The sequence below is a fragment of the Theobroma cacao genome, chromosome 9 (genome assembly GCF_000208745.1).
Source record: "Theobroma cacao cultivar B97-61/B2 chromosome 9, Criollo_cocoa_genome_V2, whole genome shotgun sequence".
In the NCBI taxonomy this organism is placed as follows: domain Eukaryota; kingdom Viridiplantae; phylum Streptophyta; class Magnoliopsida; order Malvales; family Malvaceae; genus Theobroma; species Theobroma cacao.
In genome coordinates, this window is record NC_030858.1 from 3,499,888 (window position 1) to 3,514,726 (window position 14,839).

The window sequence follows — 14,839 nt, forward strand, 5'->3', positions numbered from 1 at the left end:
GTTGGTGGCCCCAGCCATCCCGATTTTTTTTTTATTTTTTTTATTTTTTTTATTTTATTTATTTAATTTATTTTTTTTTTTTAATTTATGTGTCTACAGATCCCCGGCAACGGAAAATATTTATGTCCCTTCGGGGACATCTGATAAAATTGGAACGATACAAAAGAAAAAAATCATATCACGTAAAATAAAAAATGTAAAAAATATCATAATTAATTTAATTAAATAATAAAAAAATATTTTTATTCAATGTTTACGAAAATCTGATTGATAATAAAATTTCAAAAAATTATAAATGATAAATTTTTTGTCGTGATTTTTTTCAAATATTATATTAAAAGTGTTGAGAGGATTTAGAAATTTTTTAATACAAAAGTTTTCATTTACTTTGAAATAAAATTAGTAATTGTTTAATATAAGGAATATTAAGAAAATTAAAATAAAATTGACTAATGATAAAATTAAGGTTAGATAATGTGGAAAAAAGTCTTTAAAAAAATTAAGGAAGAATGAAAAAAAACCAAAATTCAAAAAAATAAAAGATAAAAAGATCAAATTAATATTATTTTATAAAATATCGAATCAATTAAATGATCGAAAGGAAAAAAAATGCAAGGATCTTTTAGTAAAAAATTAGGGGAAAAGAAATGAGAAGAGAAAATGTGAAGAATATCATCAATGATGAAACCAATGCCACCGACGATTACAGTCGAAAATTTTCATGAAAATTTGTAGTAACATTTTTTTTTCCTAAAAAATGTTAAAGAGATGAATAATTTAAAGGATCCCATTGAAGTGTTGACAAAGTACAAGAAAATAATTTTTATAAAAAGATCAATTTTCAAATAATCATAAAGATCAAAATAATGCAAAGAAAATAAAAATAAAAATTCTGAAATCTATAAAAAATAAATTTATTAAATAAATAATTACATTTCACTAATATAAAAGGAAAGAAAAATATAATGAATTTTGTTTATCATGATTAATATGAATTATTTTCATTATCTTTTACCAATAACCATTAAACAATTATATGAATGCAAAACACAAACTACGAGTAAGATTTATACTATATATAAAAAGAAGTCCCACGTGGAGAGTTTAGGAGTTGTGCAGTTTAGATAGGGCTTCCAACAGAATTATTAAAGTTTACCACATGTATCTTAGAGGAGGAGAGTTGTGATGTGTTTGGTGGGTGGGTTCCATCTTAAAGAGTATAAGTTATACGGACCGTGTATAATGCATGAGTTTACTATGGATTTGCTCAAAAATAATTATTTTTTTCTTCATTTAGAAAAATCTAATTTTTAATTTTTATTACTTTTAACAATAAAAATATAAATCAAATGAAGTTTAAATAATTATGTTAAGAAGCTTGCAAGTCAATCGGGTGGTCAGATACAGAAAACAAATGCCTCTAACAAGAAAGAAGGCTAAAAATTGTTGATCAAGGATGTAAGCATGTGAAAATTATTTAATGTGCAGGGACAAAAGTTAAATACAATATTTGACTTTATCCCGTGAATCGCCACACACAAGACAACCGTCAACTTGCTAACCTTTACTACGTTATAATTAAAGGGCAAAGAGAAAAAAAAAAAAAAAAAAGAAGGCAGAATTCAAAGTTCTAAATTTGAGAGTTTGAGTTAATTTGAATCTTGATACGTGGAAAATGAGGATTTTTTTTTTTTCGGTTTGTCTCTTGTTTATGGGAAATAGAGAAAAAGCACTGAATCATTGGCATGCTGCGGATGAAAAATTGGTACCCATACGAAAGCCCTTACCTCGTTCTTGTTTGTATTTATTCATGCCCGAATACCCTCCAACATGACCATCTTCTCTACTTGTTTTCTCATTAATTAGCCCATCAATCTAAATGAAAATTGTTGTAAAACGCGTGAAGAAAATATAAACAATGTCCATGGCCTGATGCAGCTCCTTTCTCCCTCAATCCAAATTGGCAAATTTGAAATATCCATGAGTTTGTCTCTTTGTCTCAAATTTCCTGTGAAAAAAAGAGAGTAGCAAGGAAAAAAACAAAGGAATAGTAAGACCGGCAAAGTTCAGTGCCCCAGGAGCCAGGACACTAGACAAGTGGCCATCAATCTCAGTTCCGCGTATTCTCTGCTACATAATTTAGACTTTCCACTACCATATTCTCTTCAAAATCCACCGTAACTGATTAATATTGTATTGTTATTACAGTATCACAGACGTTAATCCAAACAAAAATCCATGCAACTTATGTTCCCAAAGACATTATGTTAAAACAATGAGCAATTCCCCTTAGCCTTATCTCATCTCCTAGGCCTATAAAATAAAGAAAATTCCTCTTAGCTTTTGCAGCAGTTTTCAATGGCTTCCTCCAATCCAAAATTGTCTGTTCTCCTCTTCACCATTTTCTTCTCTTCAACATTTGCTCTCAACACTTCTTCTACAACTTCTCTGAACTCCAATCTCTCTTCCATACGAAGTTTTTGCGAAACCACACCATACCCAGATGCTTGCTTTGATTCATTGAAGCTTTCCATTTCGATAAATATCAGTCCCAACATACTTAGCTACCTACTCCAAACTCTCCAGAGTGCCTTATCTGAAGCTGGAAAGCTAACCAATCTATTCTCTAATGGTGGGAGAGCAAATATTGTTGAAAAACAAAGAGGAACAATGAAAGACTGCAAGGACCTCCACCAAATCACACTATCTTCCTTGCAAAAGTCAGTATCAAGAATCCGATCAGGAGATTCACGGAAGCTAGCTGATGCAAGAGCTTATCTCAGTGCAGCTCTCACAAACAAGAATACATGTTTAGAAGGACTAGATTCTGCTTCCGGTCCATTGAAACCTATTCTGGTGAAATCTTTGATTAGTACTTACAAGCATGTCAGTAACTCTCTTTCAATGCTTCCTAAGTCAGGTTCTAAAAAAGGCCATCGAAATCGTCGCCTCCTGGGATTTCCAAGCTGGTTGTCAAGAAAAGCTCGCCGGATTTTGCACAGCACTGATGATGAATACGACCCGACTGAAGTGCTTACTGTAGCTGCCGATGGAACAGGAAATTTCAGTACCATCAGTGATGCTATAAAATTTGCTCCAAATAATAGTAATGACAGAATAATTGTCAATGTTAGAGAAGGGATTTATGAAGAGAATGTGGAAATTCCAAGCTACAAAACCAACATTGTTCTGCTTGGAGATGGAAGTGATGTCACTTTCATCACTGGTAACAGAAGTGTGTTTGATGGCTGGACCACTTTCAGATCTGCAACTGTTGGTAATGCCCCAAACTCCTAGCTCTTGGTGAAATTATTAGATAAATAGTAGTAACATTTTTTGGAAAAAAAAACTTTTGTTTTGTATGGAATGCATCATTGGGAAGGGAATATATTTGAAATTATGACTCATCGTTATAACTTAACTCATTGTTTAGTAACTTCATGTTGCAGCGGTATCTGGTGAAGGCTTTTTGGCTCGGGACATAACCATCGAGAACAGCGCAGGGCCAGAGAAGCACCAAGCAGTTGCATTAAGAGTAAACGCAGACTTCGCTGCACTGTACAGATGCACAATCGATGGTTATCAGGATACATTATATGCCCACTCCTTTCGACAATTTTACCGTAAATGTGACATATATGGTACCATAGATTACATATTTGGGAATGCTGCTGTGGTCTTCCAGGCATGTAACATAATCTCCAGAATGCCAATGCGAGGTCAGTTCACAGTAATTGCTGCTCAATCTCGAGACTCCCCAGATGAGAACACTGGAATTTCGATACAGAATTGTTCAGTTCTTGCCACAGACGAACTGTATGGGAATTCAAGCAGTGTTAAAAGCTACCTTGGGAGGCCGTGGCGGCTGTACTCGACAACAGTTTATCTTGAATCCTACATTGATGATTTTATCGATCCTACTGGATGGACTAAGTGGTCAGGTGATCAAGGTTTAGACACCCTTTATTATGGAGAGTACAATAATTATGGACCAGGTTCAGGAACGGATAATCGAGTTACTTGGCCTGGCTATCACATAATGGATTATGATAGCGCCTATAATTTTACAGTCTCAGAGTTCATTACTGGTGAAGCCTGGCTGGATTCTACTTCATTCCCATATGATGAAGGGATTTGACCAAAGTATAACTACCATCTTGGTCTTTCTAGTCTATTTCTAATACTGTAATGAGACTTTAGCCGAGTGGCCTGCAAGAAGGTTGTGAAAGATAATTAAGATATAAGAGAGGCTTTACTTTACAGGTCAGACCCACATGGACCTTGAGTCTTGTCTGATGGTAGGTTGTAGTTTTCAAAGTTTAATTTGTAATATAGAACTGTAAAAAGTGCAAACTGCCAAGCAGAATTGCCCAAGGCGATTTGGTTGAAGTGATTCTGGTGAATGTTTTGAACTGTACATTATTTTGGCTTAGCATTAAATTTCTTCATGGGCTGCTGGTGAACATATTGATGAACCAAACATACGTACTGGCTGACATTTTTCTATCTTTCAAATTTATGTAAAAATATCGAAAGAATTTCCTTGAAAATATGATTATAAATGAATATCTGTCGGTGAGATGCTTTTCTTGACTAAAAGCTGATAATAATTCCAACCAGGGAAAACATTGGTGGGGAGTTGGTGATTTCCGGACCCAAGGCCTCGAAATCTTTTCCCTGTTCTAAGTTTGTTTCGGTCTAACAAGTGGTCTTGAACTTTTGAAGTTCCAAGTCTACGAGCTGTCCTTTTTAACACCTAAATGGACGCAACATGTTTCTTTGCTGCACGCGTTGCTGCTTCCTTTGACGGAGGCCACATCCTATTTTCTATCACAAGATAACCGTCGCTCTCCATGCTTGATTGACCCCGCTTCATCATTTATTTTTTTGGGACTTGAGAGCCCCAAAAAGGCGATAAAAAGCTTCAAACCGAGTTCCAGTTTGGACTCAATGAAGCCCAGTAGGCCACAGTTCCGGTAATATTTGATTAAATATTTAAATTGTTGCTTGAATCCGTATCCAAATATTTAAATTATATTTATTAGATAATCTTACTTGTTAAATATTGATTAAAACAAATTTTAAATTAATTTGATGTAAATTATCAATGAAAATTACATTAATAAATTAAAAATAATTCATAAAAAATAATTTAAAATTTAAAATTATATTTAAAATATTTGATGAATTTTAATAAATATTATGTTAATTATAAAATTTATAAATAATAAAATGGTACTAGTAGTAAAAATTTTTAGATGGAGAGACAAAGCCTAGAATTTACGCCAAACCCAGCCCAAAACAACATCTAAATTTTTGGTTTTCTGATAACGAGGCCTTTCATGGATTGTTATGGATATTCACCTTCCAAAGCGAAAGTAACTCATAGAAACCATGAAAGACAGACCATCTATTACCACGTTGCATTTGTTTTTCGAATTTTCAAAGGGACAGGTCATTTCAAAGCCAATGACACTTTTTTTCGAAGAAACAAGACACGTGTACATTCAAGTAAATAACCCGATATATATCCCCCTCCTCCCAATTGTTATTCTGCAATACATCACGTTCTTTATGCATTTGGACATAAATCCTAAGATCTACAATCGTCTACATATAGAGACAAAAACAAAAGGCTGAGAAATAATTAATACTGCTATTGAGGTCTGTAATTAATCTTTGGTGTTGTTCGTAAGAGGCGACTAGAGTAATGAAATCACTGAATACCCATTGTAACAAAAATCTCAAGTTAGTTATAGGTTGATCAGAACCACAAAGAAAAGCAGGGTTTGCCCAAGTTTAGCAACGCCTAAGTCAGCTAATTAGCCTTTAACAACTGGACTAATTTAGCTGCAAAATTTACACACGGTTAGAAGCATTTTGAGTTCAACGGTAAAAATTTGAAAGCTATATGGACAAGAATTCGCGGGAAATGCGGTTGGGAGAGAGTTAAAATCTCTATCATTCGTTTTTGTAAATATAACTAACTTTTAAATAGAATGCCTGAAAGCTCTCCTGTCCAGATTCCCTTTGTAAATTGCATGGCATTAAGATTTGAACCTCAAATCCAAAGAGCAACCTGGAAGAGGAAGGAAGCGCAGGAATATATATATTCTCATTGGATTTCTTGATTTCACTCTCTGCCTTAGCTTGAACCTAAGGCAGAGAGACCTCTGCCTCAAGCCACTTTAACAATGGTTTTCCAAGATTTTGACCTAATACAAGAACGCCGCAGGCTTGAGAGACAACGGAAATTCAGAAAGAGGGTTGGCATTGCCGTGGTAACAACCTGTGTCGTCATTGGTCTAGTTGCGGCCGGAATCTTTGTAATTGTCTCAACTAAGAATAAAGAACAACAAGGGACTTCTGCCAACAACAAGGCACACCAAGCTCCATCTACAAAGCAGGTGTCACGGTCAGAAAAGCTCATAAATACTATTTGCAATGGTACCTCTTACAAGGAATCATGCGAGAGCACCCTTAAGAAGGCAGTGAAAGAGCACCCAAATACGGCTCAACCCAAAGATCTTCTCAAGTCTTCAATCTCAGCGACTGCTGATGAGCTTGAGAAGGCCTTTACCAAAGCCAGCTCATTCCAATTCAACTCCCCAGGGGAGAAACAAGCCTTTAATGTTTGTAAAGAAGTCATGGCCAATGCCAAGGAAGAATTAGCGACAGCTATCGGTAAAGTAGGGGACAAAGATACAGGGAAGCTCTTATCCAGTGGTGAATTGAACAATTGGCTAAGTGCGGTAATGTCTTACCAAGAAACTTGCATTGATAGCTTCGCAGATGGAAAGTTGAAGACTGATATCAAGAGTACCCTGAACTCAAGCCAGGAGCTCACCAGCAATTCCCTTGCCATGGCTAGACAATTGTCTTCATACGTTTCATCAGTAATGGAGATGCCAGCAGCCAGTCGCCACCTTTTAGAATCCACCTCTCCTTCAGTGGACAAGGATGGACTTCCTAACTGGTTGAACCATGACGAACGCAGGTTGTTGAAGGGTGCTGATGTTGAGAAGCCGACACCAAATGTAACTGTGGCAAAAGATGGTAGCGGAAATTTCTCAACAATTTCTGAAGCACTAGCTGCCATGCCCCAAAAATATGATGGAAGGTATGCTTCTTTAGTTATAATCTTGATTTGTTGGATATATTGAATACGATTTGTTAATATGAATTTAATGATCCATCGTTGAAAAAATCCTTTTGATCTCATCGTTAATTTCCATTAATTTTCATAATATAATTTTCCAGTATACTTGATCCTTTTCTGGATGAACATATTTATTGAGACAAGCTATTTCTCCACTTTCAAAATGCAGGTATGTGATATATGTCAAGGCAGGAATATACGAGGAGACTGTACTTGTAACAAAGAAAATGGTAAACCTTACTATTTATGGTGATGGATCCCAGAAGACCATTGTCACTGGGAACAAAAATTATGTTGATGGAGTTCCCACTTACCTGACAGCAACTTTTGGTATGTTGATTAATTTCTGCCTATGACTTATATGGTATAGCATGCAGTTTGAGATGAATCTTCCTCAAATTGAAAGGGATGATTTTCTAATTTCTATAATTGATTTGTTTGTTTGCTAGTGTTTTCCAGTAGAGGGCTAGAGGCAAGCCTCACCTTATAATTCAGAGAACTTATCAATTTTAAGTCATCTGAAATTATTAAAGGAAATGAAAAGTGAAGAGTAAAATGAGTTTAGCTCTAGTCCTAATCGGTAAAAAGTTTAGAAATCAACAAAGAAATTAAATGGTAAAACCTTTAGAGTATATGGCTCCTGTTTCATTCCAATCTCAAGTTTCAAATAAAGGACATGCCGATGTGTAGCTGAAATGTAATTTGACATTTTTTTTTGTTCCAGTGGCTTCCGGAGATGGGTTTTTGGCAAAAGCCATGGGATTCAGAAACACTGCTGGCCCCGAGAAGCATCAAGCAGTTGCTGCGAGAGTTGATGCTGATCGGGCAATTTTCCTTAATTGTCGCTTTGAAGGATACCAGGACACCCTTTACGTACAAACTCATCGCCAGTTCTATAGAAGCTGTGTGGTCGCTGGCACCATCGATTTCATCTTCGGTGACGCAGCTGCTGTGTTCCAGAACTGCTTGATTTACGTTAGGAAGCCCATGGACAACCAAAAGAACATTGTTACAGCCCAGGGCCGGAAGGACAAATTTGAAACAACAGGAATCGTCCTACAAAACTGTAAAATTTTGCCAGATGATTCATTCACTTCCTTCAAGAGCCAATTCAAGAGTTACCTTGGCAGGCCCTGGAAGGAATACTCCAGGACTATCGTAATGGAATCACTGATCGAGGATTTGATTGACCCTGCTGGATGGCTAGAATGGGAAGGCAACTTTGCACTTAATACCCTTTACTATGCAGAGTACAACAACAACGGACCTGGTGCCAAAACTGATGCCAGGGTCAAGTGGCCAGGCCGCAAGGTTATTAACAAGGATGAGGCCATGAAATTTACCGTAGAAACTTTCTTACAAGGGACATGGATCAAGGCAACAGGCGCTCCAGTTCGTATGGGGCTGGGTAATTAAGGATTCATTTCTCGTCATTTAGTTATCTCAAGAAACAAGACTAGTAAACAGAAATTTAATGCAGGAAGAGATCTTTTTTTCTGAGTTGGAAAATTTGTGCGTGAATGATATTTTATTGAATTTTTTCCTTTTCATAATCTTAACCTAAAGAAAAATTAATTAATCTGCTATGATATTGTGTATCAGAATGCTTAGCACCAATAACGAAATAGAAAAAGACAATGTATTATCAGACGCTTTCTCTTGCTTATTTCCCCAGAAAAGTCTACCTAAAGTCTAAGGACAGCTTCTTCTTTTTTTCTTTTTGTATTTTTCAAGAGATTGTTAATCTTTTCAAACTGATCCTAGTCATAATAATAATAATCCATGTTTCATATATTTGTCCACATACAACTGCAACACGAAATGCAATGATTTTCAGAGACAAGGATCCATTTCCTCAAATAGATTAACTGCAACAAAGCAAGCTTGCTCCTTATAAACACCATGGGCAACAAGGGAACGCAAGCTGGTTCAAGATAGTTAATGTTTCTATTTGTGGTAGTTCTAGAAATAAATAATAAGACAGTAAACCGCGTGGCTGCCGGCCAGCCCTTTCAAGAAGAGGTTTGTTTACGTTTTGAAACTTTCCTAGTTCTTGGACAAATGGAAGATTCTTGTAACTTGAGATAAATGCCTTTCAGTATTGTTTGAAAACAACAAGTGAAACCACCAACTTCATCCATAAACCATCAAGTTATCAGTGTTAGTTTCTCTACAAGTTCCTTCTGGCTACACGCTTTAGAGTTAGACAATAGAAAGAAGAATTTCCATACCAATAAAAAAATTTATAGTTGAAATTGACCTGGTTGTTGCCAAATGTTGATTTGTCAACACAGTACTAACCAGGGACCAAGTATTTTGAACTTAAACCACATGAAAATTGTTCATCAACAGCCGTTTCAAACGAGCCAACAATCTCGATGGCCATGGTTAGTGAGCTAAACATAGTCAACCCTCGTTAACTTAATTTTTTATTTTTTAAAAGAAATTGAAAATTCATCAAAAATGGGTAATCAAGAATCAGTATCTTCTTTCCAGCCGTTCATATATATTCTTAAGCTTCTTGTAGCATGTGCAATACAACAAGAACAACCATATGGATTCAACGAAATCCTTCAAGAGCTATAGCAAGGTAGATGAACTCGAAGAACAGGCATATCGAAAAAAGACCCGCAAGCGGATGATCATCATCACACTCTCCACCATCATCTTGATAGCCATCGTAATTGGTGCAGTCTTAGGAATACTCTTTCCTGTAAAAAGCTCAAAATCTCAAGAGAATCCAGCAAATTACACAGCCGAGAACATCGATGCAATATGTATTATGACTCGGTATCCTGACTCTTGCGATTCAAGCATAGCTTCCCTCAGGAGCTCCTCAAATGATACTGACCCAAGTCCAAGCCCTGGAAAAATCTTCACGCTGTCCATGCAAGTTGCGCGCGATGAATTGATAAGGCTCTCGTCTTTGCCACAGAAGATCATTTCTTCTAATGTGACTAGTGATCCCCTGGTGCGTGGAGCGTTGGACAATTGTGAAACCCTTTTCAAGGACGCAGTAGAGTATATCAATGACTCCATAGCATCCATGCAAGTTGGACAAGCAGAGAAAATTGTGCTTTTAAAGGCCAAGATTAACGACATTAGGACGTGGCTTAGCAGCGCAATCACGAATCAGGAAACATGTTTGGATGGCCTGATTGAGGCAGCAAACCACATATTTATACCCCAAGAGGTGGAATATGCTATGCGGAACTCCACTGAGTTCAGCAGTAACAGCCTGGCGATTGCGTCCAACTTGATGACCATCCTGCATCATTTCCAAGTTTCTGTTCATCGGAGGTTGCTAAAACTTGACAACCACCATGGCCACGAATCTGATTCCGATTTTCCAGGATGGGTTCATAGCGGGGAGAGGAGATTGCTCCAGGAGGAAAACCCTAGACCTGATCTAATCGTGGCTCAAGATGGTAGTGGAGACTTTAGGACAATAAGTGAAGCAGTGGAATCAATTCCAAAGAAGAACAAATCCAGGTTTGTTATCTATATAAAGGAAGGAGTATATTTAGAGAATGTGAAAATTGATAAGGACTGCTGGAATGTAATGGTTTATGGAGATGGCATGTACAAGACAATCGTCTCTGGCAGCTTGAACAAGGTGGACGGAACCCCAACATTCTCCTCTGGCACCTTCAGTAAGTGAAAATGTAAATTGTCATTACTTATTTTCACCTTTAGCAGATTGATGGGTTCCTCTTAGATTAATTTAACTTTCATTTTGGCTGATTATTTTCACGATACATGCAGTTGCTGCTGGGAGGGGATTCATAGCAAGAGACATGGGCTTCAGAAACATTGCCGGCCCAGTGAAAGAGCAAGCTGTTGCATTGCGTTCGTCTTCAGACCAATCTGTATTCTACCGCTGCTACTTTGATGCATACCAAGACACTCTCTATACACATGCCAATCGCCAATTTTACCGTGACTGCCATATCGCTGGAACCATTGATTTCATTTATGGAAACGCGGCTGTGGTTCTGCAAAATTGCAGCATTCAACCAAGGCAGCCCGGGCCTGACCAGTTCAACACGATCACAGCCCAAAGCAAAACTGACCCAAATCAGAACACGGGAATTTCGATCCAACGGTGCAATATTACTCCTTTCGACAATCTGACGGCTACAACGTACCTTGGTAGACCTTGGAAGGATTATGCCACCACGATATTCATGCAGTCATACATTGGAGAATTCGTGGACCCAGCAGGATGGACCCAATGGACACAGGGAGTTGATCCTCCTAACACAATATTCTACGCCGAGTATCAAAATATAGGGCCTGGATCACAAACCGGTCAACGAATTAATTGGCCCGGTGTTAGGCCCAATCTCACCAACGAAGAAGCAACAAGATTTACGGTGGAGCCTTTTATCCGGGGAAGGCAGTGGTTGCCAAAGGCCAATATAATTTATGAATCAAGTTTAGAATGAGGAAGATGAAAATAATGTGCAAAAAGGGCAAGTTCAGTTGCAGAAAAATATACTTTTTCAAAAATTAAATTTTATTTATTCAAAAAAAAAAAGATAACTTGTTACAAATAAATAAGAAAAAGATTAAAAAAAAAAAAGACCAACGTGCTACTAATTGTTGTTTTATTCAAATATCATTTGATCCATGTCAAGGTGAATATTTTGGATAACAAACAAGAACCACAACACACAATGACACAAAAGTCCCTGTTGTTTCTTTGAAGTATTCAACAATTGACCATTGATTTAGGAATACATTTATCATCAAAGGATAACCATTGGATTGACCAATTACACTGTTGATCCAAACTATACATGGGAATGCAACTGAATTACTGAAATATCCAATTGGTATTAAGTGTAGAGCAGTAGAAAGCTGTCTTCCATTCACCCCATCAGATAAGTTTTTTACAATGAATCCCATAGCCTTGAGTAGGTATAGCTGACCAATTACTAAAAAAATGCCAGTATTAAGTTGTGAAAAGAGAAATAGGGAAAAAATATGAAAGAGCAAAAGGGTAAAAATTTTAAATATGTATTAATTAGTAATAAAAAAAAAAGACAATTAACAATTTATGAGAGTTGAAATAAAAAATGAAGACAGAAGATTTGAATTCGAGGACGTGCATCAACCCCTCTAATGCATCCCATTTACAGCTTTTAAAAGGTATGCTTTGCTCTAAATTAGGGATCATTTAATTATTTAACACAAATCTTTGATGGGTCATTCAGTGCTTTAAACATGAACAACATGTTGCTTCAGGTAATCTCAATATAAAAACACTCAATCAGCTTCCGCTCTGCTTTCAAATAAGGAATTAAGAAGGATTTTCTCGTCAAATTTCAATATACAGGCCACATCTAACTCGGCTGATGATGAATTGATGAACGCTTTGCAAACACTGATCAAGAAAGATGTCTGACAATCGCGCGAGATGCACCCACGTATATATCAAAGATAATACAAACGCAATTAAATGGTATCTTTTCCACTGGATAGTCAAAGCATCCAGGTAGCAGCATGTTCTTGGATTGTACTTTCCTGAATGTAGATTGCTTTGCAGGCCTTAACCTAGTGTTTCTCAGCAAAGTTTGTCTTTTGTACTACCGACCTTGACTCTTAATCCTCAAACATTTGATTATACGACTTCCATGGCTTAGTTTATGCACGTCGCCGACGTTGGCTCTTAACATTTCTAAGCTGGAAAGAGTGTTACCAGCTAAACACGAATAGCCAACAAAATTACAATTAACGAAAACGCAGAGATCTCTGTCTTCACTTGAATAACGGACAAATAGAAGATGAGATTCCATTTGAAAACAAAATCAAAAACAAAAAATCGAATTAAGGGTCTCGATTTGTGAGCCTCAGCACTTTGTTTTTTGATGTATCACCATCCCAATGCTCCGTGATAAAAACCAGTCATGTAGCAAAGTTTTCTTCAATACCACATCCACAAAGAATGTCTTCGTGTTTCTTTCTCGATGATGTCTCATCTCTTTTTATGTTGCTAATTATTTCTTCTGCCACTCTGGCCACATCTTCGAGGCTACAAGGCAAAGACTTGGTTTCCAATGCTTGCAGTCACACGCAATTCTATGAAGTATGCGTATCAACTCTAAAATCAGATCCTCAGAGTGAAAAATCAGATATTAGAGGGTTGGCTGACATTGCGTTAAATGTAAGTATAGCATATGGAATGGAAACACTATCCCACATTAATTCTTTGAAGTTTAGTCCTGGTAATTACACCCCATTTGCATCTAGATGCCTAAGTGATTGCATGGAAGAATACTCCGACGCTGTTGATAATCTACAAGAGTCCGCACAAGCTCTAAGGACTAAGTCTTACACCACAGTGAACACATTGGTGGCTGCTGCAATGACGGATTCTGATACATGTGAGGGTGGTTTCGGAGAGATGCCGGGAAATGAGCCCCCCCTGACACAGAGGAACCAGTATTTCTACAAGTTATGTAGTAATTTCCTGGCAATAACCACTCTTTTAAGTTGATTGTGACATCGGCTATTCCCACTGATTGATTGTCAGGCCATTTTCGTGGCTGCTTTTCTAGGCCACTACCGTTTTGTTTCTAATCAAGTAGTCACTCATCATGAATTAGAAGTTTGATGTTGAAAAAGCAGCTTTTTCTTCTTTTCTTCTTGAAAATTCATGAAGCACATTGTACCAAGGGGGCGATTTCACAGCTGGAAGGACGGCAGTAGAATTTATTATGTAGTACTGTATCATTCCTTTCTTTGTTTAAGTTTAGATTAATATATCTTGATTGCCATCGGTTAATCCAATAAAAAATAATTAAAATCGTAATATATATTATAATTGAATAGTATTTATTATCACAACCTGAAACTTAAGCCTAACTTCATCCAATTTTAAGCTTTAAGCTTAAATAAGCCTATAAATTATGAATTCATGTTTTTAATTCAAAAAACATGCTTGAAAGTGAAAAGTCTATGTTTATATATTTAAGGTCTATCTCATCTTTTAGTGATGTGAAATTTATGACATCTTACTCTATTTTACCGATTCATTGATTCTTTATTCATAAAAAAGAGGGATTAACTATTTATCCATAAAAGAGAGGTACTCTTATATTAGTCCGAATCTGCTTCGATCTTTATATCTTTCATGGGGATCTCAAATCAGTAAAGATCTGGGTTTGCTATGATATCAAATGTCACAAGTCGAAACTTAAAGTCCAACTTCGTACAATCTTAAACTATGAAAATATAATTTAAGTAAGTCTATAAATTACGGGCTCACATTCTCAACTTAAAAAACATACCTTATAGGTGACGAAAGGTCTATATTTATATATCTAAGACTTATTCAATTTTTTATTGATGTAAAATCTGTGATATTTATATACAACCGCAAAAATGTCAAATAGAAATTTTAGTAATTTTGAGTTAGAAATGGAAGCTCCTGGAAACAGTTACCAAAAACAGTAAAGAAAAAAATAAGAAAACTTTTTGAATTATTTAAATAAATTTTTATTTTTATGTGATTTAATTAAATTTTTATATTTTTATTTTGATTTAAGATTTTATTTATTATTATAAATTATGTGATATGTTCATAAGTTAAAATTAGTGATGATGTGACATATTAATGTAACATGTTTATATAATCACTTGATATTTTTTATAAAAGATAAATATTTATTTAAA

The 14,839-nt window shown here is 36.1% G+C and overlaps 4 protein-coding genes across 4 annotated transcripts; all 4 read left to right on the plus strand.

Annotated features, from left to right (window-relative positions):
- LOC18588201 (probable pectinesterase/pectinesterase inhibitor 12) lies at positions 2,184-4,432 on the plus strand. Its single transcript, XM_007012443.2, has 2 exons — positions 2,184-3,277; positions 3,450-4,432. Exons 1-2 carry the CDS (start codon positions 2,359-2,361, stop codon positions 4,136-4,138), a joined length of 1,608 nt encoding a protein of 535 aa, XP_007012505.2. The 5' UTR covers positions 2,184-2,358; the 3' UTR covers positions 4,139-4,432.
- Positions 6,048-8,875, plus strand: LOC18588202 (putative pectinesterase/pectinesterase inhibitor 45). Its single transcript, XM_007012444.2, has 3 exons — positions 6,048-7,120; positions 7,329-7,489; positions 7,884-8,875. The coding sequence occupies exons 1-3, from the start codon at positions 6,195-6,197 to the stop codon at positions 8,573-8,575; spliced, it is 1,779 nt and encodes a 592-aa protein (XP_007012506.2). The 5' UTR covers positions 6,048-6,194; the 3' UTR covers positions 8,576-8,875.
- LOC18588203 (pectinesterase 3) lies at positions 9,693-11,638 on the plus strand. The gene is made up of 2 exons (XM_018127091.1): positions 9,693-10,812; positions 10,925-11,638. The coding sequence occupies exons 1-2, from the start codon at positions 9,714-9,716 to the stop codon at positions 11,605-11,607; spliced, it is 1,782 nt and encodes a 593-aa protein (XP_017982580.1). The 5' UTR covers positions 9,693-9,713; the 3' UTR covers positions 11,608-11,638.
- Positions 13,110-13,661, plus strand: LOC18588204 (pectinesterase inhibitor). The gene has a single exon (XM_007012446.2). The coding sequence runs from the start codon at positions 13,110-13,112 to the stop codon at positions 13,659-13,661; it is 552 nt and encodes a 183-aa protein (XP_007012508.2).

Excerpts from the sequence above, each read along its gene's own strand:
- LOC18588204 (XM_007012446.2), top strand. The coding sequence starts at position 13,110 with ATGTCTTCGTGTTTCTTTCTCGATGATGTCTCATCTCTTTTTATGTTG.
- LOC18588201 (XM_007012443.2), top strand. The coding sequence starts at position 2,359 with ATGGCTTCCTCCAATCCAAAATTGTCTGTTCTCCTCTTCACCATTTTC. Across the intron at positions 3,278-3,449 it reads TTTCAGATCTGCAACTGTTG|CGGTATCTGGTGAAGGCTTT; the intron begins GTAATGCCCCAA and ends TTCATGTTGCAG.
- LOC18588202 (XM_007012444.2), top strand. The coding sequence starts at position 6,195 with ATGGTTTTCCAAGATTTTGACCTAATACAAGAACGCCGCAGGCTTGAG. Across the intron at positions 7,121-7,328 it reads CCCCAAAAATATGATGGAAG|GTATGTGATATATGTCAAGG; the intron begins GTATGCTTCTTT and ends TTCAAAATGCAG. Across the intron at positions 7,490-7,883 it reads TTACCTGACAGCAACTTTTG|TGGCTTCCGGAGATGGGTTT; the intron begins GTATGTTGATTA and ends TTTTTGTTCCAG.
- LOC18588203 (XM_018127091.1), top strand. The coding sequence starts at position 9,714 with ATGGATTCAACGAAATCCTTCAAGAGCTATAGCAAGGTAGATGAACTC. Across the intron at positions 10,813-10,924 it reads ATTCTCCTCTGGCACCTTCA|TTGCTGCTGGGAGGGGATTC; the intron begins GTAAGTGAAAAT and ends CGATACATGCAG.